Genomic DNA, 25,547 nt, shown 5'->3' on the forward strand with positions numbered 1-25,547 from the left:
CGGGGCGGGGCCGCCATCGCCTCAGGCGGGAGGGGCGTGGTCGCGGGGGCGGGGCCGGGGCGGGAAGGTGGCGGCGGCCGTAGCGGCGGGTCGCTCGCTGTCAGTCCTTCGCTCCCGAGGAGCAGCCGGGAGTGGCAGGGCGGGAGCGAGGTGGGCGGCTGTGGAGGGCCGGGGGATCACTGGGGCAGTAAGCCGGGAGCCCGGCGCTGGGGGCGGAGGGTCACCGGGCCCTCTGGCGGGCCGCTCGCCCTCAGGGGAGGCCTGTCGTGGGGCCGGGCGGGCTGCGGTGCTGGGGGGGAGCTGGGGGGCCCGGCGGAGCCGGGGGCCCCGGGCAGCGGGGAGGCGGCCCGCCAGCCCCGGCGTTCATCCCCTCGAGTAGGCGCCGTGAGGCGATGCTCTCCCACAGCTCCCCTGAAAGCCTGATTGCTTATTTATCGCACCCGCGGAGGCAGGAATAGACCAAGTGATTCACTTAGGGATGACTGACGGAGCCAAAAAAACAGATTTTGGGACTCAGAAGCTCCTTGGGTGGCTGTGGCAGCTCATCTCTGACAGCGACAAGCCCTTTTGTTTCTTAATGAGGTCCCCCGATAATAGCAGAAATCCTGTTTTATTAGCAGTAACACAACTGACAAAGCACCTTGCGCTTGCTAAAAGAGGTCGGTTTTCCTAGGATTTGGAACACTGACTTCCATTCCAGGTTACGTGTTACGTCATGGGAATAATGTGAGCTATTCTAGACACGTACTGTAAATCTGAAAACATCTACCGTGATATAAGTTTCAGAGTTGCTTCACACTCCTCATTTTTATCAGAGAAATCACATTTGGGGAAATCGTTATTTTCATTAAGTAACACTAGTTCCTGTACAAGGGAGCTGAGGATCCCGCTGGCAGGACAGGAACAAAGAAACGTGTATTTTAAAAAATGCAAGAGCTTGAGCAGTGGTGAAACTTAACTGTGGCGATTGCATTGATTTCCACTGGAGAGCAGTAGAGGCTTGCACCGGGTCTTTTTCCCTCTTCTGGACTGATTTAAGGCAGTAACTGTGCGTACACTGCCTTGGGTTTTTTATGTACTGAGCTAGCGGGTCTGTGCAGGGGTGACAAAGAAGAAGAAAAGACTTCAGCCCCATACGTTGGATTTTTGTGTAAGTTCTGTTTAGACATTATCCTCCTAAGCTAATATTTAACATAGTGCAGGCCAGGACATAGGCAGTTAAAATACACATTTATTTCTAAATGCGGCAAAAGGAAAGAAAAGCTGTTTGCCTTTTGATTATGACCAAAAATTATATCTTTTTAGTTAAAAAATCTCAGAAAAGGCATATCCCCTACTCACATCCCCTCAAGTGAAATTTTCCTTTAAATTCTAGGAAATTATCCCTATCAAAATATTATTTTTTTCATATTTCTCTTTAGCTGTTGTCCCCTGAGAAGATGCAACTTCTCTGCGTTTGCGGGCTCTCTGCCATGGGTCACAGCCTTCACTTGATGCCGGAGCGTTGAGGGAAGCTGCCTTTTGGACTTTCTCTCTCCCTTTGGGTCATGCACGGTTTCCCACCTGCCTCAGCGGGCCGTATTGTGGAAGACACTGAGGGCCTTTGGGGTGGGGGTTATTGACTCGTGGGTTTTTTACGGAGCCTGAATAAATCTTGCAGGAAATGCACAAAGAGCCGAAGCTGAGAGGTAACCCCATTCTGCTCTCAGGAGGAGGCTGGCAGGCCGTGGCTAATCACAGTGGACTTTTAACCTAGACCTCACCGTGTTATTCATGCATAAAACCACATAATGCGAGGCTGGCTCTAAACAACTGCAGATTATTGTGAGGATAAAAATACCAGTTGCCTGGAATTGTAGTAGTGATCCTTTTCTCTGTGTAGAGTTTTACAGCCGTTGCCACCACACTTGGCAAATTGCACAAATACTTTAGCTCAGAGGATGTGCGCTCTGGTGGATGGCAAAAATGGGTCAAGGTGTCTGCTGACAGCCTTTAAGGGAAATGGTCTCTGAGGAGATACTATTTTTCTGCTGTTTCTATTAGCAAAATTGATAGACATGGTTTTCTTTCGCAGCTGGAGCGAGTCCATCACTGAGCAGGCAGGCTGTTGCCACTACAATTGCGGTCAGACTGACGAGTACAGGTAGAAGAGAGCCATTTGTGCTCGAGTTTTACTTCTAGTCACCTGGGGGCGCGTTTCTAACATGGATAAATGAAGTATTTAAAAATAAAAACATTACAAAAATTATCTGGGAGCCAAGTTTCAGGTGGTGTAAAAGTGTATCTTATTGCCAAGTCTTGCCAGTGTGATCCCGTTTAATGATGTGCACCTCGCAGTCAGTGTGAGGTCAGAAACTCAGGGTGGATTAAAAAATAGAACAAGTTATGGAATTATATCCCACTTGATTCCCAGGAGATTAAGGGACTTTGATGGCCTGTCATTTTAGTAAACTAATCAAGCATATGGAATGGCACAGAGAAACCCGATGGTGGTGTCTTTGTAGCTCGGAAGCGGTGGCTGCCTGAGGTAACTACGAGAGTAAAAGGCAATTCACGTGCTCGGGGAAAGAGCTGCCTGAAAAAGAAATTAGTTATCTGGATAATATGAAAAATTATATTCCCTATCCCTAGAAATAGCAGTTTATTGGAAAGTAAATTGATTTGCAATTTACCAGGGAAGAAAATTAGCCCTTGAATCAGTGTGGGGTGAGAAGAGCTTAACTGGGGGGTTACCCAGAGGAGGAAATTGTTGCAAAAGCTTAATTCTGTGGTGCTTTATATCTTAAAGCCTAACAGAAATCAAGCTAAAACCAGATGAATGACAGCAATACTTAGCTAAATGAAGAGTAGTATAGCCACGAGCAACACAACCTGTCAGACTTACGAGTCTGGTTACAAGGAGGAAGAGGTGCACAGCACAAAAAGTGGGTCCCGCTGAGAGTGGTGCATGGCACAGATCTAGGCTGTTAGCTGAGAGCATCGTAAAGCTGGGGCCTAAACGGCAAAGCTAGGAGCTGTGTTTAAGTTCTCATTAATTTTGGAGACATTCACAGTCAGCCTTTTGCCGCAGGCCTGTTTTAAAAATCTCTTAAACTATTTTTTAGTACTATAACTCCTACTTAAACACTGGTTTTAAGTAACATGTAAACGGCTTGAGCTCAGTAATTACGCTTAGCTCACTCACTGAAGACTTGGAAGGTCTTTACTTTCTTTTCCTATGATGAGTCCATTTTTAGGAAATTATTTGTCTAGACTGTCTGCTTCTTTGCATTTTAGGTAAACATGTAATTGTCAATGTAACTTAGCAATTTTGGTAGAATTTTCAACCAGCAAAAGAGCTGCTCCTTTATACGTTACAAATAACAAGGAAGCATGTTTCTGTGGTGTTTCAGGTATTGTATCATGCACAACATGCTCTGCTAATCATGGATTTATCTCAAAAGTGACAAAGATGACCCTTATTTAATGAGGTTAAAAGACTTGGCAGAGACCTATCGCAAAGCCGCAAGTAGTGCTTGCCCACCTTATGGCAAGTCCTAAGCTTTAATCGTTAAATGACACAGTTTTAACAAAGCTCTAAATAGATGTCCTAGAGCTGCTTTTAAGTTAATATTTTTCTAAACATCCTGTTTCTAGAGACCTTTTTTCTATTTTTAAATATTATTTTGCCTTGGTGAGGATTACAGCATTAGAGTTTGTGATAGTAGCATGAAACATCTTAAATAAATGGGTATTGAAACAACAGAACGTAGTGGATTGATATTATCAGAAGAACGCTCAGAAATTCAAAGTGCAGAATAACTCCAGGGGGGACTTGCTAGAATATACAGCGCTGTGGGTTTTTTAAAACACCTTTCCTTAAATCAGAGAGCTTGGAAAAACATGACCACCATAGTATGATCACACCTAGACACAAACACCCCTGAATACTCGTAAATGGGTTGGATGAATAGGTGCTTATGTCAGATCTAGATTCTCCCACCAGAACTCAAATCAGGACGTGGATGCGTGATGGGCTGTGGCGGAGAAAAGGAAGTGAGGAAATTCATGCTGAACTTTTAAGCTTCGGCAGCTAAGTCCTGCCCAAGGGGAAGTGAAAAATCACGCTATTTTGCTTTCAAGAAGAGCCAGGGAGTAGAGCCCGGGAAGTTCATCCAGTTTGAGAAGCAAAAACAGGACAGAGGCAGATGTCCTCTCAGCAGGGTGTGCTGGGAACGCGTGAACTTGGCTGTCCAGATGTTTTATCCTCAGATCTCTCATAGGGAATGAAATGCTCGAGGCGAAACAGTTTGACGGTAAATTGTTGAAGGGCGTTTTGACTCGGAGATCTAAAATAGTATAACTGGCAAAAAAAAATTGCTTTCTTTAAAGAACAAGCTTAAAGAAAACAGAACAGTGTGGTTGACTGGTGATAAACAGTATGATTGACCCCCGGGCTGGGGCGGGGGTCCCAGTGGATCCCTGGGGCGGGGACCACTGGAGTGGGGGGTCCCTGGAGTGGAGTGGGCCCTGGGGGTGCCTGGGGCTAGGGACGGTCCCTGGGGCCGGGGGGAAAGGGGTCCCTGGGGCGGTGGGGGTCCCTGGGGCAGGGGGTGCCTGGGGCCGGAGCGGGCCGGAACGGCCAGGCCCGCGTGCCGTGCCGGCGCCCCCTGCAGGCGGGAGGCCGCGCCGTCGCCATGGCAACAGGCCGCCCGGTGCGGCGGCCCGCGGGGGCGGCTCAGGGCTAAGCCGCGGCGGGCGGCGGCCGCTGCCACCGACCGCCAGAGCCAGAGCCAGAGCCAGAGCCAGAGCCAGAGCCAGGCCGGGCCGGTGAGACGGGGCCGGCAGCAGGTGAGACGGGGCGGCGGCGCACCGGGCAGGGCACGCCTCGCCTCGCGGCGGGCAGGGCTCGCCCCCGGGGCGGCCGGTGGCGCGTCCCCTGCAGCCCCGCTCGCCCGTGCGCGCGTACCCCGTGCGCGCGCACACGGGCAGGCTCCGGCAGCTCGGCCCAAAAGGCGCGCGGGGGCCTCCCACGCCGCGCTCCGAGGTGCAGCTGTGACCGCCCTCGCCTTCCATCCCGCTTGGCGCTGGCCGGGTTTTCATACTTGCCCGCTGCCTGTTCCTGTACGTGGCGCGGTGTCCGTGTGTCCCTCGGGCTTGGGAGCGCCCGCGTACGGCGGCTGGCTGATCAAACCGGTGCAGCTCACGGGTTAACGACCCTCAGATGTGGCCGATGCAATTACAATAACAGCTGGTATTACACGCGATACAGGGCTGTGACTGCGCTTGCCCGCCGGTCCTGGAATAATGACTTTTGTTCCCTTCCTCCTTAGGACGATGGCTTCCATCTCCGAGCGCACCTTCATCGCCATCAAGCCCGACGGGGTCCAGCGGGGGCTGGTGGGAGAGATCATCAAGCGGTTCGAGCAGAAGGGATTCAAACTGGTGGCCATGAAACTGATCCACGTAAGCTTTTCTTAACTTGTATGTCTACTTTTTTGTATAAACTGCGGCCTTAAAATAGAGCCGCTTGCTATGATGATAAATATAGTCCTCAGAACAATTAAACCTGAAATTTTGAGAAGTCATTGAAGATTTTGGATATTTTGGAAAAGTTCCAATTCCCAGCTCTGGCTAAATGCTTTAGACATGCTAAGCGTGCTAATTTTAGTAACCTGATGTGCTTAGTCTGAAGAGAATATTCTTTTAGGTGCATACTATACCTAAGAAATATCTTCAACAAATATCAGGCCACGTAAGCTGTCTCTATTGGCAAAAGATACTTTTCTAGGTTTGGCTGTGGTTAAAGCAACCAGTTCAAACCGACATCGGCCAAAAGTACTTCTAGGAAGATGCTAGCAATGCTGAATCTTCAAGTGCGTGCAAGTTCTGGGATTACTGGTGCTCTGTGGTTAATCGGTGTCACTTCAGTGTGCTCTCAAGTTCTTACAGTAAGCTTTTTTTGTTTGCTTCGTTGGTTTTTAACGCAGGCCTCTGAAGACCTTCTGAGAGAACACTACATCGACCTAAAAGACCGGCCGTTCTATGATGGTCTGGTGCAGTATATGCACTCTGGGCCCGTTGTGGCTATGGTGAGTTCTGAACAATGAAAGGCAGCTACGAAAATATACCGTTTGTCTTACGGGCAATAAGATGGTGTTACCTATTGACTTCTAGTTTACTTTTAAAAGGACTTTAAAACCTAGATTCAAATACTGTAATTAGGAAGATGTGCTGTTAACTCCTTTTTCTTTAATCTTTTTTCATCATCTTTCTCTCCTTTGAGTCAGTATGTTGATGAAGAGGCCGGGGGTAAGGGGGAACCAAAGCTGGCACCTTGAGAAAGAGTAAACCTGCACAAAAACCCGCTGTGAAATGCCATGTATTAAGCAAGTTGAAAAATGGTGGCGCAATATTTTTACTATAGTGCTGAGCTATAGTAACTTTGAAAATCTTTTCCAGTCTGACTTCATTAGCCAGGATTTTATCTTTTTTCTTCTTTGATAGCATATTTGTAAAACAGTTGAGCTGGAGGCCTAGATCTTCAGGGAGCAGACAGCTTTGTAAGGCCGTTTATCATACTGAGGTGTAAAATTGTTCTCCTCCCACCCTTGGTGAGGAGAGGTATTGTGCAGAAGGAGAGGACTTCAACAGATGCTTCAAGAGTCTGACAGAAAAATTGGAGATAAAATAGGTCTCGCTATTAGGAATATTTGGATTGTGATTTGTGCCATGTTGGAAAGCATTGTGTAATTGTAGAAGGTATGATTAACTCTTGCTACTTCATCTACAGCTAAAATGTAATAATCTCAATGGATTTTTTTTTTAAGGTGTGGGAAGGTCTTAACGTGATTAAGACTGGAAGGGTGATGCTGGGGGAAACTAATCCATTCGATTCAAAGCCTGGCACTATTCGTGGTGACTTCTGCATTCAAGTTGGAAGGTATATTTTGAAACTACTGATGTAACCTAAAGACCCTAAATGCCCAGCGGTGCGTCACGGTATCTGTGGGCACTGCGCTCCGCCCTTGTCTCTCTTATGCCCGGAGCCGCCGTTCCCTGTGCCTGTGCGATGTTACGACCTAAAGACAGAGGTCGAGCATGGTCCTCCCCATCGACAGAAACGATGAGCAAAGCCAGGACCGCATACTGCGGGCCTGTTGCGACTCTGCGGTTACTTACAACTTCTCTCCGTAATGGAGACCACTTCAAAAAATGAAGCTTGCTTTGCCTTGAGTTTGTGATTTATATCACTTTTACATCTCCATTTCTTTTCCTAGGAACATCATTCATGGAAGTGACTCTGTAGAAAGTGCCGAGACAGAGATCGGTTTATGGTTCACTCCTGAAGAATTGGTTGATTACAGAAGCTGTGCTCATGAGTGGATCTATGACTAACTGAGCCTGTACCTTCTGATATCCTTACTGTCTGTAGAGAGCTGCTAGCCTCTAGCTGTTTCAGAGCCCTGCGTAGAAACTGGGGGAAAACCCGTCTCAGAAATCTGTGAGATTCCTCTGTTATGAATATTAAGTATAGTCAGTGTTTGCTGCTGCTTTGGTTAAAAAGCTGTCAAGGTATAGACGGAATTCTCCTTTTAAAAAGCTGCTTTCGGCTGTGAGAGACATGATATTAAAACACAGAGCGTATAATGCGTATATTTTCCTGAAACATGCTGTAGTCAAAGAGGGTATTTTGATAAATAGAAAAAAAATAGGTTAAAATGTATTTGGTAAATAAATATGCAAATGGCTCAGGGACAGAGGCTGTTAAAATTATAGGGGACAACTGGCAGTATGCAAACACACTCATAGCATGCCCAAATGTTGAGGGTTGAAATTTATGTCAAACAAATCCCCGCACACGAAGCGGCTGTAGGAAAAAGCTTATTTGTTTCCCTCTCCAGAACACGCCGTGCCTGTGCACAGGGCACGGCTTTGATGAAAACGAGCACGTTCCTCTAGATTGACACCATTTCAACTTGCTTTTTTTTTCCCCACATGGGATTTATTTTGCATTTTAAGGCAGGATTAATAGGCCAGGCTTTCTGAAATGCCATTTTATGTGAAAAGAAGATTAACGTGAGGATGTGGGAGGGCAATGTACCTTCAGCCACGTCACTGTAGCAGTCTTCTGAGTCGCACAGAGCAACCCGGAGTGATGTTTGCTTTACTGACCAAACAGCTGATAATTTGCTATGTTCTTATCTGCGTCCTTTCCTGAACAGTTGGAAGTACAAAGCCAGCTGTTCGCGGAGAAGGTGTGTCAGAAGGGACTGTAGCGTTGGTATTTTAAATGCATTTAGTCACGTAAAGAAACACAGACATAATAACAATGTATTTCAGGAGAGGTGTCTGCTTCTATTAGAGAAAACTATCAGCCTCTCGCAGAAATTTCAACAACAAATATTCCCTGGCTCTACTGGGCGAGGAACGAGAAATGTGTTGGGGTCAATATTATGTATTTATTTACCTGCAACAGTGTATTCATTAAAAGTAAGAGTTTCACTAAGTTAGTTGTTCAAACTCCTAGAGTCTTTTCCTACAGCGAGTTCTTGTTTCAAGTACTAAACTGTGCAATGAATGTTGAGCTCAATGCTTCTGATACTTTATGAAGGTATCCAACTCCTAAAAAGAGATGGTAGGAAATAAAACATTTGCTGTTTCTTAAATGAAATAAAAGGAAATTTTCATGGTTGTCTTAGAGCTAAGAGCTTGCTCAAAGAGCTAATGAGTGTAAGGAGAGGGAACAGAGTCCCTAACCACCAAGCCGTAGGTGATGTTGTTAGCTTCTCTCCTGAAAATACTCAGTGCTATAGAAAATAAGTAATTAAGCTGAGGGTTGTAAAAGAAAGGGGAACATGTGACAAACCTGGGTACAGGATGAGTAGTCTCCTGTTCCATTTTTGCTTGAAGGATTACTTGAGGTTTATTTTTCTTGATTTCCTTACTACAAAATAGAGAGATTTGGGGTTTCTGGAGATGGGGGCATTGTCAGAAAGCTACCGATTAATATTTCTAATGCGTTTAGACCGAGAGGAGGTGGAGGTCGGCCCGCGCTCGGGAGACATGCAGCGCTCCTGCGCATCTGAGATGCCTGAGCAAGCACGTCCAGTGTCAAGACTTGGAAGTGGCCCGTCAGTAAGAGAATGCCTAGGTACTGCAAAGGGTATTTCTTTAGTATTAGAACTGCAGTGATGGTATATGGTTATAACTAGCTCAGGAAGAGAAAACATGTTTTGTAAATTAATAAAGTACCAAGAAATAAACATGATAAGAAGTAACAACGCTGCTGAAGTCTCCTAATGCGGAACCAGGGACTGTGGAGTTTTGCACCTGCACTTTGAAACTTTGCAGCTTCATCTTCCCCTGTCCCAACGAAAGGCATATCACCGAAAACTCCCTGGCTTACAGATCCTACATCCCTTTTATTTCAAGCAGCCGTAAGGTGTGCTGCTTGGCTTAAACTAGGTTGGCAGTAGCAACTGTTAGCAGGCTGCAAATGGCAAAGCGAGTACCTCTCAGTAAAAAAAGAATTTACTATAGCTAAACATCCTTAATCCTTTCACTGTGGAAAACGCTGTTGCCCCTGTTGCTGCAGCTGGAAGGTAATAACCCTCCAAGGCTGGAGTTTACTCACTGGGTAAAAAACTGGCTGGGTGGCCGAGCCCAGAGAGTTGTGGCGAATGGGGCTAAGTCCAGTTGGCAGCCGGTCACGAGCGGGGTTCCCCAGGGCTCAGTGTTGGGGCCAGTCTTGTTTAATATCTTTATCAGTGATCTGGATGAGGGGTCGAGCGCACCCTCAGTGAGTTTGCAGATGACACCAAGTTGGGCGGGAGTGTTGACCAGTTCAAAGGTAGGAAGGCTCTGCAGAGGGACCTGCACAGGCTGGATCCATGGGCCGAGGCCAGCTGTGTGAGGTTTAACGAGGCCAAGGGCCGGGTCCTGCCCTTGGGTCACGCCAACCCCAGGCAACGCTGCAGGCCTGGGGCAGAGGGGCTGGGAAGTGCCCGGCGGAGAAGGCCCTGGGGGTGCTGGCTGACAGCCGGCTGGGCATGAGCCAGCAGTGCCCGGGTGGCCAAGGAGGCCACCAGCCCCCGGGCTTGTGTCAGCACTGGTGTGGCCAGCAGGAGCCGGGCAGGGATGGGGCCCCTGTGCTCGGCCCTGGGGAGGCCCCACCTCGAATGCTGGGCTCAGGTTTGGGCCCCTCGGGACAAGAAGGGCCTTGAGGGGCTGGAGCGTGTCCAGAGAAGGGCAGCGGGGCTGGGGCAGGGTCTGGAGCACAAGTGTGCTGGGGGGCGGCTGAGGGGGCTGGGGGGGTTTAGCCTGGAGAAGAGGGGGCTGAGGGGAGCCCTTCTCGCTCTCTGCAGCTGCCTGAGAGGGGCTGGAGTGAGGGGGGGGTCGGTCTCTGCTCCCAAGGCACCAGTGACAGGATGAGAGGGAACGGCCTCAGGCTGCGTCAGGGGAGGTTTAGGTTGGAGATGAGGGAAAATGGCTTCACCACAAGAGCGGTCAGGCCCTGGCACAGGCTGCCCAGAGAGGTGGGGCAGTCACCGTCCCTGGGGGCATTCAAAAACCGTGCAGACGTGACACTTGCGGACATGGTTTAGGAGGCCGGGGGGTGTTGGGGTGATGGCTGGACTTGAGGATCCTACAGGTCTTTTCCAACCTTAATGATTCTGTGATTCTAAGGCGGTCCCCGGGGAGGTGAAGGGGGCAGGTTCGGCGCCGCCCGGCCAACAGCTGCCCGCGGCCGGGCCGGCTGCCAGGCGCGGCGGGGGCTCGGCAGCAGCCGGGCCGGGCGCTGGGGGAGCGGAGCGGAGCGGCCGCCGCCAGCCCCAGCCCCACGGTCCCGCCGGGCTGGCGGGTGTAGGCGGGCGGGCGCCCAAGCGAGCCCCCAGCCCCGGCAGGCCCGCCTCCAAGCGCCGCAAGCCGGGCGGCTCCTCCTCTCCGCAGGGCGGGGGATCCGGCGGCCGCTCGCCTCCTCCTCCTCCTCTTCCTTCGGCGGCAGCGGCGCGGGCGGCTGCGGGAGCTCCGGCGAGGTGAGGCGAGGCGAGGGTCGGGGCCCCCCGTCCCGCCACGCGTCGTGAGGGGAGGCCGAGGATGTGCGGGGCCGCTCTGCGGCAACGGCGGGCGCCTCACGGCGGATCGGGCGCCGCGGCGGCAGGAGCGGCCGGGCCTGGCCTCGGCGATCGGAGAGGGCGGCGGAGGGAAGGGGCGGGCGCGGGGCCCCGGGGCTGAGCGCGGCGGGGCCGGGGCCGCAGGAGTCGGGGCGGGAGCGGGGCCGGGGCCGGAGGGGCCGGGGCCGGGGCGGGAGCGGGAGCGGGGCCGGAGGGGCCGGGGCGGGAGCGGGGCGCAGCCCCAGCCGCTGCCACGTGGGGGCCGGGCCATGGCGGGCCGGGCGGCGGCTGCCCCCGACCTTGAGGCGGCGGCGGAGGCCGGCCTCAGCCCCGCGCCTCCCTCCGCCCCGCAGCGCCATGGCTGCCAACTGCGAGCGCACCTTCATCGCCATCAAACCCGACGGCGTCCAGCGGGGGCTGGTGGGAGAGATCATCAAGCGGTTCGAGCAGAAGGGCTTCCGGCTGGTGGCCATGAAGTTCGTGCACGTAAGTCTCTGCGCCGGCTCGGCCCTCAGCGCTTTCCCTCCCCTCCCTCACGAGAGCTCCTTAAATATACGTATCGTCTTAAATAGACGTATGTGTACCGGGAACCCGATGCCGCATTTGCGCGATGGCTGTAAGTCCCGCATCTCGCGCCAGGCCAAGCTTTCTGTCGACCGCAAACCTTTGATCTCTGTCCCTTCCTAAGGAAGCAGAGTTTGCTCAGGTGGCTTCATGCAGCCTAATTAGGAGAGCTGGCCTGACCTTGGCTGAAGGGTCGTACCGGGTAGCATCGTCCAGACACCTTGTGCTCAGCTTATTGCGGAGGATTACTGTAATGCAAAGACATAACCGACGGCTCACAACGCTGACTGCCAGAGAGGGACGGCGTGCCGCGTCACGCACTCCCGTGATGTTACATTAGCATCTTTCACCAAAACCCGTGATGGCGTTGCAGCAGCCCTTTATAACGCTGACAACCGGTGAATCCAGTCACTAATGCTCTAGTCTTACAGCAGTAACACCTTTTGTGGTATGGTATCTTGAAAGCGATAATTAATGTTACATCTGTTCTTCTAAAGGCCTCTGAAGACCTTCTCAAACAACATTACATTGACCTCAAAGACCGACCATTCTACCCGGGTTTGGTGAAATACATGAACTCTGGACCTGTTGTGGCCATGGTGAGTGGCTTGATTTTACTTAAAAACTACTTTCTTGAATATGTCTGTCTTGCATTCTAAATTATTTTAAAATACTCAGATATACTGTTACAGAAACACTTTTGCGAACTACCCAATTCCAATAGGGGCAAATGAAAACGAAAATTAAAAGGAAGACAAGCAAGTAAGAAGTTACTGTTTATTAACAAGAAGGAAAGCGTGCATATATAAAACGCCCATTAAAATGCTTAGCATGGGTAAAGCAAAATTATGGAAAGCCAGTCTTCTGCACCGAAGAATCTTTTGTTTTGGGCAAAAAAAGGGTCAGGGCTCTCCCACAGAAACCCGTCTTCTGTGTCATTCTTTTCTGCCCTTCCCCAAAACAATACGCTGCCCCAGCAGCATCTCCTGGTTTGACCATGCACCCAACTAGGAGCACCTGCAATGCATCAGGCTCTCCCTATCCCATCACTACAGAAAGGTTTTGAAGTACATCCATTAGATCTGAGGCTTGGCCAAGTAACTCCCTTGCTGAGGTGACAATGCTGATAGTCCTTTTTATAATCACTTCCAGTTTATATGGTTTTTCCCTAGTCGGTGTTACAGGCCTAGGAGAGAGTCTAGGCGAGATAAACTTTTTTAGTGGTGAAGCCCTTGTTTCTTTGCAAAGTGTTGCTAGCAAAGATTAATCTTTGGTTTTTTGTTTTTTTTTCTTAAGGTATGGGAAGGCCTCAACGTGGTTAAAACCGGGAGAGTAATGTTAGGGGAAACAAACCCTGCTGACTCTAAGCCTGGTACCATCCGTGGTGACTTCTGCATTCAAGTAGGAAGGTTTGTGCTCAGTTTGTTATCAGTCGAGATTTAAGAACTCAATGTTTGTTATCTTCTGTTGTAGGAAGCCAAAATTGTTGGTCGCTGTCCTAGTCTGATGGTACTGTGTTTACAGGTCACAACCCATAGCGGCTACTTAAGAAAATGGCTTGGTACAAAACTGACTTTTTTTGAACTACAGCTCCTCGGCAGAGCTCCATGTAAGATCAGGCCGTGGCCGCTGTAGTGAGGTAGCCCTCGTCACCCTGCGAGGCTTGATTAGCTCCTGTAGTGGGGGTGCTTGAGTACCGTCCCTGATGTAGTCATCCTGCAGCTCTAGATGCTTCATCCACATTTTTGCATATGGAGAATGACCAAGCTGCTGAAAGCGTGTTTTGACACAAACAATGCATTTTCTCCTTCTGCAGAAACATCATTCACGGCAGCGACTCCGTGGAAAGCGCACAGAAGGAGATCAACCTGTGGTTCAAACCCACAGAGCTCATCGACTTCAAGTCTTGTGCGCATGATTGGATCTATGAGTGAAATGTGTTTCCACAATGAGGTGTGCCTTCTTAACACGTCATCTCATTCCAGCTATTGACCCGGGGAGCAATTATCACCACGGTTATCTTAGTCGTTCTCAGCAGTGTCAAATAAATGGATATGAACTAACACGTTGTAGTGCCGTCACTCTAGAACAGACTACTGCGCTCAGATAGTCACAGCGCTCGCTCTGCTCGGTCTTTCAACATCATCATCTTGTAGAGGGAACAGTTAACGCAGGCTCCCAGGTACAGGCGTACCAGAGTAACAATTCAGCGACTTTTGTTCGTTGCAGAGTCGCTCTGAGGGCTACTGAGGTGCAGGACGGTTGCAAAGCCGAGCCACAGTGCGAGGGCTGAAGGGATGCTGCGTCCAACGCAGCAGGACTGAACTACAAGAAAAACGTGATCCTACCCCGTGACAGCATTTCCCTCCCTACGCAACTAAAAATACCAGCTGTGAAATACGAGACCAAGTGCTCTCTAGTAAAGGCTCATCTAACACCACCCTCCATCTCATATTAAAAACCTCTCCTTGTGCCCCGAGCTGCCCGTGCTCTATTTGCGCTCAGACCAACGCACCCAGTTACGCAAAACATCCCTGGTTTTACAAACGGGGTCGTTTTTTTGCCCACAGTCCCTTCGCAGAGAAACAAGCTGGAAAGCGTTCATGTACGTGCCAAGGAGCACCTATTAAACAAAACAATCACTATTCAGAAAAAGACTTTTTATCATTTTTATTTTGTGTAAAAAAGGCAAATTTAGTGAATTATTTTCATCTTGTACACAAAGTTATAATTTTAATGCTTTTCACATCCATGCTGAAAATCTGCAGTCTTGTAAAAATGAAAGGAACATTAATTTCTCCAAAAGCATTTTTTTTTTTTTCCACTTGGGTACATTGCATGAGAAAGCTTTAAATACTCTCTCTGACCACACAAATTACCAAGAAAATAAAAGATTAAATTTGTACAGATATTGATCTATATATCAAATACATACAGAAATGATGTAAAAACCCTATTTGTTTAATCTTGATTCCCGCCCCAATGTTCTCCCGGGGCCAAAGTTGATGCCTTTTTTTTGTATAAATGGCTGTGGCTTCTTGTTTTAAATATGAAAATTAAAAGGAAGAAAAACTCAGTTTAAATCACAGTTTTTTAAAAATCCCTTCCCAATAAAGGATTGTTACCAAATATATTAGCACCATCGTACAAATATTGACAGGAGAGGGTATTCACATCACATAAAACAACAATAAAAAAAACAAACAAACACTGAAACCCGTGTTAGTATCCGTAGAACAAGGAATTGATAACTGCTTTAGCTTTCCTCAGATGCAGCAAGGAAAAGGTTAAAGAGTTGTATTTAAAATAACGTAAAAAAAAAAAGATCAGCAGAAAGGTTTTGAGCAATAGAAGGGCAGCTGCAACGTACGGTACATAACCTGCGCTACCCCGCAGTTATAAAAACCTGCTACGCCAAATACTGAAATTAGTTTGACCCCACTGAAGATTTCAGATGTCCCAACACTTCGCTGCTCTTCTAGCCAAGTAACACGGCCTAGAGTAAAACGAGGACACGAATACCGCGAGCCTTGGTACAAATACAGTGAAGCCTACGCTACGGCTTCCAGCGCCAACGGGGAACCCACTCTCTGCATGAGAGCCTTCGCCGGTGGAGTTTTGCTCAGCCTTTCCTTAAGCCTCTCCCTGCGCGAGTGGCCCCGACAGCTCTTTCGGCGGTTGGCTTCGGGCAGGTTTCACTGTACTTGGCGACCACATCATTAGGTATACTTTAAATTCGGAAGAGAAATTTCAGCCCTAAATCCCAAGATGCAACTCCTGCTGAAGTCACGTGTATACAGAGAACGCACGTCGACTCACGCTTTAGTGTTTAATGAAGAAAATGCCTATTTTAAAAAAACATTAAAGACTGACAGGCTTCAAATCCAACTCTTACATTTCTCCAACACGGGAAGCGCATCCAACACTTAAGCGCTCGTTTTTCCCTCGTGCATTTGAGGAGTAACTCAGAAATCAGGTATGAGCCTGGGCAATACGCAGGCGGCCAAGGTTTAGTGACTTGGCGATACACCTTGCTTGTGACTAGCCCAAGCTTTCACATTATGAAACACAAATTAATGCAACAGATTTTTTACTCAAGTCAGAAGCTATTGATGAGAAAGGAAAGCAAGACTGTGCCAACCTCGTTCCAGCTCACTGGGACAATCTGCAAGTTGCTGCATTTAAAAAAAAAGTAAAAAAAATAAAATCAAGAGTTATATACTTACCAAACCAAATCAATACTTGCAGAGCTGGATTGTACAGCAGATTAAATTGAGAACATGGAAAAAAAATATCAAGGCTCGAAGTGTCATTACAACAGTCTCTACTCCTACCTCTCCAATCCAGGCTGTTCAAAAGAAACGTCACGGGTGGGTCAGAATCTGAGCCAACGTATTTGAAGTCTACCAAGTCTGACAAAGCCCTTTTCATGGCTATTTTAGAGAGCTAAAATGTCTTTACCACCTGAAGGTACAGATACTTTTAATCTGATACCCCGATTCTGTCAATATAAGAAGCTGTTGTTAAAAAGGGGTCATTTAAGAAATTTTACCAGTAAGGGAGAAAAGAATTCCAGACATTCCTACACTGTACAGGACATTTTTTAACTTCCAGTAGTAAATACAAAACTTTACATAATTAACCCCTCTTGCATAGAATGAGGTAAACCTGTGCATATTACCAATACTATGTACCCAAAGTTAGAGCAATATTTTAGAAAATAATCAAATTGCTGGTTTTCAACTTTCTATGCACTTTTTTTTTTTTTAAGCTCAAACAACAATATACAAAAACGGTCTCCTGGGGCTCTGTGGGTTGGTATCCTTAAAGCATTTCTTAGGCTGTAGGAACACAGATGTTCATCATTTTGATTAGTTTTTTATTAAGCCCTAATTTATGGTCAAGAGTCAGATGATCATTGTACTGCTCTGAAGGGGACCTGCTAAGACCCAGAAGCACTTATAGAACATATGCAGTTAATTCCTGAGAGTTTAGTTAATGAACCTTACTGGTAAAAGCTAAAGCTCTTGATGCACGTTTGTCCAGTCACAGCTCTGCAGGGCTGATCAACCATTTTGCTAATCAATTCCACGAATGAGATAATTCACAAAAACGTACAAGGTTTAGAAATATGGAAAGATAAAATCCATATCATTAAGAGCTCATGCTGAGATACTTTGTGTTTTACTGGTAGTCATTTGCACCCTTTTACATGACTTTTGCCTTTAAAAAATCTGGACAGTTAAGCAGGTGGGGGATTCTCAAAGTGAGACACAAGGGTTCCAGGCAATAAGCAAATCCAGTTTATGAATTATATACTAGACAGTATGTGATTTCTATACTGTGCTCAAGTCTCAACTTCCATGTTACACTAGTGCAGCAAGAAAAGAATATTGCAGGCTGTGCAGAACTAAACTCGGTTTTTTAACCCACAATGTATGGCTCCTTTTAGCTCACCCGAAACCACGTGGAACATTGGTTTTAAATGTTCACAAATAAATAAGATGGTAAGGAAACATCTAGGTCTTTCTGGATGGAATAAAAATAAATCAGAATACTCAGAAGTTCCTTCCCACCACCAGGGGAGGCCTGAGTTACTGCCCGTCTAAGTTTCTTTTTAGTCTAATTTTATAACTAAAAGTAATCTTCCAAATGAGGGAGTTTTCTGACGTTCCAGTTTGGCATAGGGCTCTGTAAACATTTGCTGAAGCATTCCAAGGCTACAGACACTCATGTACAGACAAGAGCTTTATAGCCCCAATCCAATGCCCACTGCAGTCAAGGGAGACAAGGCTACTAGTATTAATGGGCACAGAATCAGACCCTAAGGAACTTTTTTTTTTAAAAAAAAACACCTCATATATATATATAAAAAAAAACATTTTAAACTAAATAAAAACATCTTGCAAAGCTAACATCTTCCTCAGGTGATGGCTCCATTGCAACTGGGGCTACTCACTGAGTAGAGCTTTACAGGACTACCTTCCACGTACAATTTATGCCTCTAAATTAGGGCTTCAATACCTTATTTTCGCAATAAAAAAGCAGAGGCGTGACCAGTGCAGTTCGCAAGAGTCTAGAAGTCTCCCAACTTGTACCAAAAAGGTTCATTTGTTATGACAGTTCATTTGTATTTGCAACTATATCTTCCTCCAACCGCTTCCCACAATCATGCTAATTAAACTTTAATCTTACCAAAAAATTAGAATTTCAGTTCTTGTTAACAATGCACAATAAATCTGAACTTGAAAATATTACAAAATTCTTTCAAAAGCTTCAAATACAACACAAAAGTGTCCATTTTTGTTTTTAATAAATTGAAAAATCTTTTTCACTAAAATAGTTTCCCCGCCCTTCCAAAAAATTCTGAACTGAGTCTAACTCATCTACAGTTAGCAAAGTGCCCCAGGTACAGTCACCTGAACTGTACCATCGAAGTGGGAACAAAATCAGTCAGTCTTGGAGAAAGGCTCTTTTCCTATCACCAATACTCTGCCCCTCACTCCTCTGAGCTGCCTCATGGTTCCTGTTTGATGTAGTAACTGGCAGATCCGTTGCTTTCCTGATCAGATGCTCCTTGCAGGAAGCTATACTCTTCTCCATCTAGCAACTCCTCCTTCAGCTGCAGCGAAGTAACTAAAAATAAAAAGATGATAATTAAAGACCTATAAAATGCAAAGTACAACTTCTCCTTCAATGTACTTAATAGTATTTAAATTGGGAACAGACCCCCTATTTCCCATTTTCTTATATTCTACATTTTAGTGATGCCTTTTCAACACTCAGCATCCCACAGAAAGCAGATGCTTTCTGACCATAAATTGAACCTTCAGTTATGCTCCAATATTAACATATCTGAAGGAATCACTTACAACACTGTATTCTCTGCGGGGTTTTCACAAGAATTTTAAACCGCAGGTTTAAGAACGTAACTGAACACGTTAACAGGAGTAATGACTGTTGGTCAGAACAACGTTCGTTTTACTGCTTACTCTTTTGTTTACTTCCTATTTAGGCTTTACACAAGTAAAAATTAGATTAACTGGTGGCCATTTACAATCGACGAATCATGCTACTTCGCCCCGTTTACAGTAAACGGTCTATGCGAGACAGGAAAAAGCATGGACAAAGATTTCTCAATACATCATAAAAATTTTAAGATCCCAGAAGATGATGTTTTGCTTGAACGAAACTTTTTTTTTTTGTAGTTTCAATCTTCTCTTCTTTCTTTTGTAAAAAGAAAACAGAAATGAGATCTAAGACATAAAAAAAGATGTTATGAACAGCAATAATGTCACAATTACTTTTCCAATTTCATTAATGAATAGTGATAATTACCAAAATATGAGCACAATGAAAAGGACACTGAAAAGAAAACATGCCAAGACTTTCATTAAAGGTGCAGTACCCACGTTAAAGGGTTGATTGTACAAAAAGAAATGGTTCTCTATGACCAAATGAATGAGAAGAGTATTAAAGCTTATAGCTGCTGAATGCAAAGTTTATGGGCATTATCAATGTATCTTGAAATGCAGAAATATGCAGTGAGAGGAAAAAACCCCACCCATAACCTGTTGCTCCTAATAGCCCTGCAATAACTTACGTAGCCCTGCCATAACTTACAAGCCACTTGATTATTCTTTTTCTATGTCATCTTCCATGTGGAAACAAACTCTTGTGCTAAATAAAAATAAAATTTGAAATTAAGATATTTAAAAATGTCAAAAAGTTGCTGCAGAATGCAAGCTCTCCTCATTTCTTTCCTTAATAGATGCCTCCTCCCACCTACACAGCCCACAGTCCCTTGCTTTTTTTTTTCCACCCTAAATACTTTTTCCTGCATTATACCCAACGCTGATCAAGAGTCTTGATCTGTGGAGGACAAAAGAATTGCTGTCTAAGTGATAAGACACGTAACTGGTTCGTTGGATGTGCTGCTAATACCTCAAGCAAAGGCTACAGAGAGGTCAGGGACCCAATCTGAAACCCACCAGGCACGTTCGTTTTGTCCTCTACCCCCAGTATTTGTAGAATGCCGCTGCAGGTACAAGAGTAGAAACAGTCTCCATAATTTGACTTGCCTCTGGCTGCTTTGAACCAAAATCCTTACATTTAGATATTTAATGATACTTTGCTTCGTTTGTCCCTATTATACAGCTTTTAGCTATAATCCTCCGTATGAAAAGCTTAGCTACAGCTACACAGCTAAAGTTACACGGAAGAAGAATAAAAGCTAATGGAAGTCATCCGACCCATCATCTTGGAAGTAAAAGGGACGCAGATGCACAAGGTACCCCCCGTTTTAAATAGTCCCAGTGATTTACCTGGAGACAAAGAAAGGCTGTGTCTGATGCAATGCCATTCAACCCCCAAAACATGAGTACAGAATGGAGCAATATGGTCCAGAATATGTGTGGAAGTAGGGCGAGTCTCAGAACCGTCTCCTCCTCCGACGGGCTGGCTACAGGCTCTTAAAAAAAGTGAAGGTGCCCAACAGTTGCATTTCATTGCTTAAAAGATCATTTCACATGACTCAAAGATGCAGAGTACCCACACACGGTCAAGAAGCACCGTAACTTTGCTGGAGAACAAAACCACGCTACACAAGATGAAGTACTGAAACCTTCTTCTGTGCTTGTGACAGGACAAAAGGGACAGGAGTTGTTTAATGAGCCTTACTGAGATCTCCGATAGACACGAGGTTTTAGAGCAGATGCCTGTCCCGTCACTAACCGTACACTGCTTCCATTCAAAGCCAGAGAAGCATCTCCTGCAGCATGCCTACATCCTAGCTAGGGCTACTGAAAAGTGAGGCAGTGCACGATGCTGAGGAATATGCATGCAATTAAGTGCTGGCTGATCTCAAATGTGGTCTGAACTTATCATATACTACCATGGTTACGCCCTCCTCTCCCCCAGACTTACAGGGTGTGGTCTTGCTGGTTTCAATTTAAATTTCAACACCTTTGGGCAATAACAAGGCCACATCACAACCAAAACTGATTTTGTTCAGCCTCTCCAAAATTCAGAGCTTTGAGAAGTTCCCCCAAAAAGATCATAGAAAAGATCGATGGGTGTCAGAAACCGAAGAACACAAGTGTTTCGTAGGAACTCAAAGATCTAACAAGGCAGAAAACTCAGACTGTGCATGTCTGTGCAGTACATAAATGCACCTGAGGTGCAGATCTGCAGTAAGGGAAGAAGAACAGCTGTGCAGAAACAAACACTCCAGAACACCCTCTCCTAAGCAAGGCTTCTCCCTTGCATCAAAGACTCTGTTAAAAGACAGGCACCTACACGTGAGTAGCGAGCTGAGGTGAAAACAAAGGAGTTCTTGAGAAGCGTTGAGAGGTGTGCAGAAGAGAGTCAGGATTTGTCCTCGAGAGGCAGCAAGGAGGTTACCGTGATCCATTCTGCTAATGGATAACACAAGGACAAGAGAAACCGTTCTGGATGTATTCCACAGGCAACGGTAAGTGCCAATACAGCAGCCCGCTCAGAATAAAGCAAGTTTACAGAAGTGTAAATCAAGCAAATCTGAAGCTAAATCTATCATCCTGGCAAGTGTCCTGCAGGGAGAGCGTAATCCCCCTTGTCCGACAGATCATACGGCTACAACGGATTTGTTAGAAGTGATTAGTGTTCCAGCTACATGATATTGCCATACATATTAGGAAAAGGGAAGAGGAACAAACTACCAGATCCTTGCAGTGGATTTCTATAATTAAGATTGATTACATTACATAAACTATCCTTAAATAAGCTCAAAATTTTAAGCTACTTGCTCAATATTACTGATAAATGAATTTTTAAACTGTTTAATCATACAGATGCTCAATTATACTGTCATCTTTAAACCAAACCCTGGTTTTACAGCAAAACCAGGGGAAGGATCAAATTCTGAAAGGACAAATTATTTTCAAATATGTTTTCTGTATTAGTAACCCACAAAATTTCAAATAACTCTTGCATTCTGAAGATCTTTTCCCAGATAACTGCCCTTTTTGACACCAAGGTAAAAATTGCTCCTCATTTACAGGACACGGTGACTTTTTCTGCAAAGGTAATCCACACTAACTTCCTGCTCACATCAAATATTCCCAAATCCACATTATTATTCAGTTTTACAGAGTGCGTTTTTTTTGTAATTTACAGCTCTGCAGAGCTCCTCTGTGCCTTTGTGCCTCAGTAACCTACAATATGGCCTCCTACAAGGTTCTAACCGGCTGCAATCCTTTTCTGTAAGTAATTCAGTGATGTGGTACATCAGTGAGAATGAAAAGCTCTCTAACAGAAAAAAAATAGAACTAAAATTTAAAGGAAAAAAAAGAAAAAAGAGATTTGATGAGTCAGCAGACTACATGCTAGACCATGCTTAGTTCCCCACCCTGTCCATCATTTCCCTCTGCAGTAACAGAGACTGGTGTGGCTAGTTACCTGTTTTGAGGCTGGGACTGAACTCTTGGCTAGTCCTGGGAGGCTGGAAGGCCTCCGGGGCTGTCTGTGCTGGAAGGGTTCGATACGGAGGAGGAGTCAACTCGTCATCACCAGAGAAGCTCCTCCGCACCTCACCTGTCATGGGTGGGCTGGACAAACTGACAGGTTTCTTCCCAACTGGTATCTTCCTCTCTAAACATCAAGTCAAACTAAAATAAACGCTTGGGTTAAAGTGCATTAGGTAACTCAGACTGTTCACTAAGAAATGGCTCTGCTTCATATTCACTGGTTCCGGAAAACAAGGGCCTGAACAACGGCACCATTCAGTTACTATCAGGAATATTGTTCTCAACAACCACACGTTCGGCACTGAATTCTAGAGACTGGCTGGTAGGACTTGTAAGTGCATTGCTTAAAACCACAATCCACTTATTTCATACTCTATCAATGAAATAGAAGTGCTGTAAATGGCTTCTGCTGCAGCTACAGTCAATACACAATCCTCTGGTTGGACACCTAAGACATACGGGCTCAGTTAGAAGCTGCAGTTGTTTCAGAGTGTGCGCCTAACAGGGAGAGAAAGGACGGTTCTGCGGAAATAATCCAGTCCAGGCAAAGTTTATCATCCCCAAAAACCTAGTTTAAAAATACATACTCTTAGTTACTTTAGAATGGTGCTTCCCATTTTTGCAGTGCCTTACAAACATCAGTGAGCATTTCAGTGTCCAGGAAGAAAAATCTCCTGAAATGCCTTCAAATAATTAAACATAGCATTAATGAAAAAAATGTTATGGAAACGATTTCCATGCAAATCATTAATGTGTTCCTCCTTTATCACTAAAATGCTCCAATACTGTGCCTGAGGAAACTTCTCTACAATCTCAAGGCTTGCTACAACCCCAAGCACTGTAATACAACACCCCCACTGTCTTCAGCTCTATCAAAACTATGGTTGCTAATGCTTAAGTATTCTTAGCACTGTCAGATAAACACAACAACAAACAAAAGCCTAGCCATGAAGAGAAAAGGTAACTAGATTATGCATATGCCAAAGATATCATCATGCTTAAATATTCTTCTTACAAGATGACTTCAGGATGAGGCTTTTAGAGAGATAACACCATAATTAGGCAGAACGTTGTCTACAGAAGCTCAGCTTTTAAAATATTGAGGTCACATTGTTGTGTCAATAACCTTATTCCAACATATACACCTACTAGAAAGCAGACACTGCATTTTTAATGAATTGACCAGGTAAACCGATAAGCTACCCTTTAAGTATTCACCTGCACAGCTTTCTGACCAGTAGGAACACAGTACAAAATCCCACCTGCTTGAAATACACACTGTTGGAAACAGAAGCGGCAGTGATTCCCAAGTATTCACAAAAGCGCGCACAAAACTTACACTTGCAATTAGAAATCAACAAGTAACACAGTAACTATCCAGCAAATGTGCAGACTACAGGCAACTTGATTTGCCTTCCTTTGAGTAAGAAGCCAGCAGCAAGGACGGATGCCCTGCTGGCTGAGAATGGAGGGACAAAGCAGGATAAGTCAAACAGTCCAGCTGGTATTTTGCATGCATACAGAGCATGACACAGTTATAAAACATTCTAATTAAAAGTACAAAACTAGAAAGGGTCAAATAAGCATATCTTTACAATCCAAGTGCTAGTGAATGGGTTCACTGTCAACATGACAACCTGCTTGCATAGCAGCGTAATCAATCTAAGAAAAAACCCCAGTTTTATTGAAGGCTAAGCCATGTAGGCCGCTAGATAACTTCTACTCCCTTTGGGACAGCCTCCTTATCTAAGATAGGCCTAAGACATTGTTACAGCTTTCAGAAAATTATTTCATGCTCTGTGCATCAGTAATCACACCAAATTGTTTGGGCATTTCCAACAGTTTACAATAGTAAATGGTGCTTAAAGTAAGTCCTAGGAATATTTCTATTACGATCAGCACCTATGTGAAAGGGGCAACAGCCTGACATTTTTCTATTTTCATTACTCCATGTGTGCTCATTAACTACTTCTAAGTCACAATGACACGGGGGCAAATTAACATTGTTGCCTGTTGTAGATTTTAAAGAAAAAAAAAAGCACAGCTGTACCCTCAGCTGCAAATTTACTTGCTTTTATGGATTAAGAAATTATCCTAAACCAAGATCTCTTAAAATCTTAACCTGTATTCTTTTGTTGTTGAGGAGTAAAACATCACATTGCGGCTGGATGCAACGCTTGTTAAATTGTTCCCATTCAGTGTTAAGTGAGCGTTAATTCAGCTGGTTATACTGGTTTCTGTAGTGGCAGAGTAGCATAGGAGCCTGACTTTCTCTTTTACCATGATCCTGTTATGGCAGAGTTCGCTCTGTCACCAGTTCTGCTTCACCCCGAATACGTGCTACTCGCTCCTCAACGGACTCAAGTAAGGGGCAAAACCACTGCATTAGAAATCTGCATCGTTATCCACAGCAGGGTGACTCAGATTGTGGAGTGCGTTGCAATCAGAAAAATATGCGGAAGCAACACCTCTCTGCTAAAAATAATCTGGTTTAATTAAGACATATATAGAGTTTCTTGTTAATCAGCTGTGGTTACTTTGCCATGAAAGCATTACTACTGCATTAAACGGTTTTATGACTGAAATCCTTTTCAAAGTAAGACTTGCTATTTATTTTTCTTTACAAGTGCTGAACAATAAGAGGCTACAGAAAACAGTTTCTTATTTCCTGTGACTCGGCACTTCTGTTGCCATAGCCTACCAAGAATAAACACACAGGATGCAGCCAACTATAAACTTGCATGACCTCCTCCTCTCATCTCCTTTTGACGATTAAGTGGACTTCTTAATATTGAGTAAACAGTCCAGAAAAGAAACGCATCAGAAGTTCTTCCTTGTTTCCATAGCCCACATGTACTTCCTGTTAGTGACAAATTACGAACAAATTCCACTAGAACAAATCTCCTTCCTATGGCGCGAGATAGGGGGAATTTCCCTTCTAGTGTTCGTGTCACACTTAACTGCAAGAGACATGTCAAGAAACTTCTGCAGAGTGGAAGGACAGGGATGAGGTAAGGTGCAGGATGGCCTAGCATACCTTGCTAAACAAAATCTGCTCAGACAGACCAGGATTACCTAGAACAGGTCCTATACAAAGGTAGCCATCTTTCCCTAGCTTAAGGCAACAGCACTCACAACTTTCTCTAAGTATTTTCAAATCAGCAGTTTTTCTGTACCTGAATTCTCTTTAAAATTACTGCTGCAAGATTCTGAACAAGACCTGGATTTTGCGGTTTACTTCCTCAAACAGCAGAAAGGAGAAACATCATACTGTTTGAGGCACCCAACAATAGGTCGTAAGAAGTTCCTAGATACCTGCTTTACCTGGTCAACTTCTTTTTTTATGTTCAAAGACCAGAATAGCACAAGCTGCCTTCTGCAA

General features: G+C 45.5%; 2 protein-coding genes across 19 annotated transcripts in view; one reads left to right on the forward strand and one right to left on the reverse strand.

Annotated features, from left to right (window-relative positions):
• Window positions 1-62: 62 nt before the first annotated feature.
• NME1 (NME/NM23 nucleoside diphosphate kinase 1) lies at window positions 63-13,723 on the forward strand. Of its 10 annotated transcripts, XM_064467397.1 has the most exons (7): window positions 5,313-5,445; window positions 5,970-6,071; window positions 6,810-6,922; window positions 11,450-11,582; window positions 12,158-12,259; window positions 12,957-13,069; window positions 13,477-13,723. In XM_064467397.1, the coding sequence occupies exons 1-7, from the start codon at window positions 5,317-5,319 to the stop codon at window positions 13,592-13,594; spliced, it is 810 nt and encodes a 269-aa protein (XP_064323467.1). In that variant the 5' UTR covers window positions 5,313-5,316; the 3' UTR covers window positions 13,595-13,723. The 10 variants fall into 10 exon arrangements, with proteins under 10 accessions (XP_064323461.1, XP_064323462.1, XP_064323464.1 ...); XM_064467392.1 differs by lacking the exons at window positions 11,450-11,582; window positions 12,158-12,259; window positions 12,957-13,069; window positions 13,477-13,723 and adding exons at window positions 66-150; window positions 2,075-2,143; window positions 7,260-8,488; XM_064467394.1 differs by lacking the exons at window positions 11,450-11,582; window positions 12,158-12,259; window positions 12,957-13,069; window positions 13,477-13,723 and adding exons at window positions 301-1,150; window positions 2,075-2,143; window positions 7,260-8,488.
• A 592-nt stretch (window positions 13,724-14,315) lies between these two features.
• Window positions 14,316-25,547, reverse strand: part of MBTD1 (mbt domain containing 1) — a 40,416-nt gene continuing 29,184 nt past the window's right edge. For all 9 annotated transcript variants that reach the window (XM_064467382.1, XM_064467383.1, XM_064467380.1 and 6 more), the window contains one exon: window positions 14,316-18,296. In XM_064467382.1, the coding sequence (XP_064323452.1) occupies window positions 18,178-18,296 (119 nt within the window). In that variant the 3' untranslated portion in view covers window positions 14,316-18,177. The remainder of the gene's footprint in view (window positions 18,297-25,547) is intronic.

The sequence above is a fragment of the Phalacrocorax carbo genome, chromosome 16 (genome assembly GCF_963921805.1).
Source record: "Phalacrocorax carbo chromosome 16, bPhaCar2.1, whole genome shotgun sequence".
NCBI lineage: Eukaryota > Metazoa > Chordata > Aves > Suliformes > Phalacrocoracidae > Phalacrocorax > Phalacrocorax carbo.